The 4582-nt window shown below is 33.9% G+C and overlaps 1 protein-coding gene across 1 annotated transcript; it reads left to right on the top strand.

Annotated features, from left to right (window-relative positions):
* Positions 1-668: 668 nt before the first annotated feature.
* Positions 669-2255, top strand: LOC140958094 (galactinol synthase 2-like). The gene is made up of 3 exons (XM_073415491.1): positions 669-1105; positions 1198-1518; positions 1714-2255. Exons 1-3 carry the CDS (start codon positions 770-772, stop codon positions 2062-2064), a joined length of 1008 nt encoding a protein of 335 aa, XP_073271592.1. The 5' UTR covers positions 669-769; the 3' UTR covers positions 2065-2255.
* The last annotated feature ends 2327 nt before the right edge of the window (positions 2256-4582 follow it).

A 4582-nucleotide genomic window follows, 5' to 3' on the forward strand; every position in this document is an offset into this window, starting at 1 on the left:
TTATATTTGATTTAAGAGTATGTCTCTTGTGAGACGGTTTCACGAATCTTTATCTATGAGACGGGTCGGTCCTACCGATATTCATAATAAAAAGTAATACTTTAGCATAAAAAGTAATATTTTTTCATGGATGATCCAAATAAGAGATCCGTCTCATAAAATACGACCCGTGAAACAGTATCAGACAAGTTTTTGCCGTAAAATATTATCAATTTCTCTAAATTTCAAATTATAATTTGAGCTATTATTTATCGTAAAAAAAAGTCTTAATCCAAGTTAAAAAAAAATAAACCTGTAATTTTCCTTAGATTTGATTGACCAACTGCCACTGACCAAAATCAAGCAGACATCTATTTAATTTAGAATTTGTATTAATCTAGAATTTGCCAAGTGTTAACTAACTGTGAACCTTCGAGTATTTTCAAATTTGATTTAGTATTAAATAATTAATTATTAAAAATGACTATCGTTATCTCTCCCACCGCCCAAATCTCTCCCCCACATTCCTCGCACATTCACGTGACCGTCAGATCTATTCTTCCCCACGTGTATGGTCCAGATTCAATTAATTTACTTTTCCCCGGCAAGATAACCAAGACAACGTCGTACTAAGCAAATATCACTTCAACGACGTCGTTTTTGCTTGCCAGTCTATATATACAGGCCGAGCCCTGCATCCCAGAACCACAACACAAACTACACTCTAAAACAGCGAAATTTGTTCACTCAATTTGATTTTCGTGAAACATTAATCGGAAATTCGATAATCATGGCTCCGGAGATTTCTAACGCCGCCTTAAGACAGGCCTCCTCCGGGTTGTCGAAAGCCGGCAGCATGCAGAGTCGGGCTTATGTCACATTCTTGGCTGGCGATGGTGATTATGTGAAAGGTGTCGTGGGGCTGGCCAAAGGGTTGAGGAAGGTGGATTCTGCTTACCCTCTAGTGGTGGCGGTTCTGCCTGATGTCCCGGCTGAGCACCGCCGTATTCTGCTGGAGCAAGGGTGCATAGTCAGGGAGATCGAACCTGTTTATCCGCCGGAGAACCAGACCCAGTTCGCTATGGCTTATTACGTGATCAACTACTCCAAGCTTCGGATCTGGGAGGTAAGTCGAAAGCCCATTTGTGTTCTGTTATTTACTTGGGATTATCTCATTTTAATTTTCAAGAATAAAGATCATTTGAAAAATTTGTGCAGTTTGTGGAGTACAGCAAGATGATATACCTGGATGGTGATATCCAGGTTTATGATAACATAGACCACTTGTTTGACATGGAGGACGGCTACTTTTACGCAGTAATGGACTGTTTCTGTGAGAAGACATGGAGTCACACCGCACAATTTAAGATTGGGTACTGCCAGCAGTGCCCTGACAAAGTACAGTGGCCTAAACAGTTGGCCCCCAAGCCCTCTCTCTACTTTAACGCCGGCATGTTTGTCTACGAGCCCAGTCTTTCCACTTATCATGATCTCTTGGACATACTCAAGATTACACCTCCAACACCATTTGCAGAGCAGGTAATCTTTTTGAAGTGGAAAAAAATTTGAGAATCTATTAATCGGCCTGAACACATTTGCCCCTCCCCAATTTGATTCCTCGAAGCTTTTTAACATTTTACTGTTATAAAGTTGACATTTGAGCATGTTCTGGAGTTTGTGGATTTTAGTTTCTAGAATCTAAGTGAAGTTTTCCTTTTTGTTGTCGATGTATAGGATTTCTTGAATATGTTCTTTAGGGACGTTTACCGGCCGATTCCCAACGTGTACAACTTAGTGCTGGCCATGCTATGGCGCCACCCAGAAAACGTGAATCTGGGGGAGGTGAAGGTGGTCCACTACTGTGCCGCAGGGTCCAAGCCATGGAGGTACACCGGCGAAGAAGCTAACATGCAGAGAGAAGACATCAAAATGCTTGTAAAGAAATGGGCAGATATTTATGAAGACGAGACACTGAATTACAATTTCAACTCTGAGGCGGCGCCCGCGGCAGCAGAAACCCAACTGGCGGCGGTGCTGACGGAGGCCGGTGGTGTTCACTTCATCGCCACCCCTCCAACAGCTTGATCAGCTCAGCTTTAGTAGTTTGTCACCATGATTCTGATGCATAAGAAATGGACAAGTTCTAATTTGTAATTTTATATACTCGAGGCCTAGATGATTTGATGATGCCTAGGCTTTTTTTGTAAATGTTTAAAGAATATGTCTCAATATATATATTATATATATATCAATCAAACATATTTTGTTTTCTTGTATACCATGTATCTCTGGTTAAGCAAGCTATATATTTTTTTTTTATGATTTTCTAGCTTCTTGGACTTCCAAATTTAAGTTAAAAGAGTACTGAAAATACGAATGTAATTCAATTTAAATAGTAATTTAGTAATTAAATCCTCAACATATCAAGAGATAAAATTGAAAAGACTTCCAAATGGTATTTCCGAGTGATCTCAGATCCAAAACATGGATCTGAGGATCCCATCTCTTGTCATCTTCATCACCACGGATGAACAATGACGCCGGGAGTAATCGGATTCCAACCTATTCGAAGGGTGGAGAGCATCGGAAGTAGCGTAGGTGTACCTACAAGAGGTGGTTGACCCAACTTTACACCAAAGTGTTAGAGTCGGGTTTTCGTTTCTATTCGGACTAGAATTTTCTAAACTATTATTGAGTTAATATTGACAGATGGAGTCCCAGGCTACCAGAAAATAAGACAAAATTTTATGTATAAAAAATATCGAAAAAAAACAAATTACTCGAGCTACCGTCCGTGCCGAGCAACACATGGCAGCTAGCTATGACATATATGCAATCTTGTTTATCGCCACATAGCAGCTTGCAATAAATTTCAGACACTGTAGCTATAGATTACATTCTTTTGTGTCATTTTTGCTATAATCTCATATTATACTTTCATTTTTGCCATAATTCACTGGATTTTTCTGTCAAAACATATTTATGTTCAGANTCGAAATACATTATTTAATTCCAAATATGTTAATTAACCATTTACAAATTAGTCTTTTAAATATGTTAAATTCGAAATACATTATTTAATTCCAAATATGTTAATTAACCATTTACAAATTAGTCTTTTAAATATGTTAAATTCGAAATACATTATTTAATTCCAAATATGTTAATTAACCATTTACCATCTTTACGTTAATTTGCTAGAACACAGACATAATCTAAAAGATTATATTTTACTTTAACAAGACCAGATATTATAGTATACTTACACTCTAAGCCATACTAAAATCTTATAATTTTATTATATATTGCTAATATAAATTAATGTATTGCAAACAAATTAATAATATTCAATTTCTTTTTTCAAACATCTAAATTGGCAAATATTACATCCAAAATAATGGAATTTTTTGAAATGTTGAAAGAGAAAATTATGATATGGTACTATCATTAATAAACTAAATATATTAGACTATGAAAACAAAAACAAACTTTGAAAATTATATAAGGGTGTCAAAATCAGACACGACCCACCAACTCGACATGATTCAACCCGGAAAAAAACAGGTTTGGGTTTAGGGTTTTCGGGTTCGGGTCAAATCGGGTTGGACCCGATAGCTGACCCGAAAAAATTGATCCGGTTGGGTTGGGTTCGGGTTGACCCGAAAATTTTAAAATTTTTAAAAAAATATATAATTAATTAATATTTCTTACATTTTTATATATTGTATTTCTAAAAAAATATTTATTATATATTTATATAATAAATTTTCATAATTTAATATTTAATTTGAAATTTTTTTATTTTTTAAACAATTGTTTATTTGATTTAGTAAATATATTTTATTTTTCTACAATTAGATTTTTAAATTTAAATCATATATATGAGGGAGATATTGTTATTATATGTTTAAATTAAAATATTATACATATATTTTGAATTTTATTTAATTTTCTTTAAAAAAATTTTTTAAAATCGAAATCGGGTTAATCGGGTTGATCGGGTTGATTCGGATTCAGGTTCGGTTTCGAGTTCGGGTTGAGTGTTTTCGAGTTGACTCGGGTTCGGGTTGGGTTCGAGTTGAGCAATTTTTGAATAGTACTATTGCTCAACCCGACTCAACCCACCCGAATTGACACCTTTAAAATCATCCAATAAAAAAATATTTTATGAATGATAAATTTACATATTTTATGAATTTTATAAAAATGCTTGCGAATCAAACTGAAAAATGCAGAATGGAGTAAATTTATTTTAATTATTTTTTAAAAATGAATATGATGTAACTGTTGAAATTTAATATTTTAATATTGAATATTTGAATATTGAATGTTGAATATTTGAATGTTGAAAATTAGGTAAAATTAGGTGTTGAATATTGAAATTTGTGTGTGATGGTGAAATTAATGATGTAATTTATTTTTGGATTATTTGTAAAGATTTTCTATAAATAGATATCTCATTTGTGAAGAAAATCACAATTGAATTGAAAGAAAAATATTATAAAGTGTGTAGTGTGATAATTTTGAGAGTTTGAGATTTTTACTTTTTATCGTAAATTTTTACTTTTTCACAACACGTTATCAGCACGAAGCTCTAAAAGTC

Source organism: Primulina huaijiensis, chromosome 14, assembly GCF_012295235.1.
Source record: "Primulina huaijiensis isolate GDHJ02 chromosome 14, ASM1229523v2, whole genome shotgun sequence".
Taxonomy (NCBI): domain Eukaryota; kingdom Viridiplantae; phylum Streptophyta; class Magnoliopsida; order Lamiales; family Gesneriaceae; genus Primulina; species Primulina huaijiensis.

Coding starts and splice junctions, on each gene's coding strand:
- LOC140958094 (XM_073415491.1), top strand. CDS start 770: ATGGCTCCGGAGATTTCTAACGCCGCCTTAAGACAGGCCTCCTCCGGG. Junction 1,106..1,197: donor CCAAGCTTCGGATCTGGGAG/GTAAGTCGAAAG, acceptor AAATTTGTGCAG/TTTGTGGAGTACAGCAAGAT. Junction 1,519..1,713: donor CAACACCATTTGCAGAGCAG/GTAATCTTTTTG, acceptor GTCGATGTATAG/GATTTCTTGAATATGTTCTT.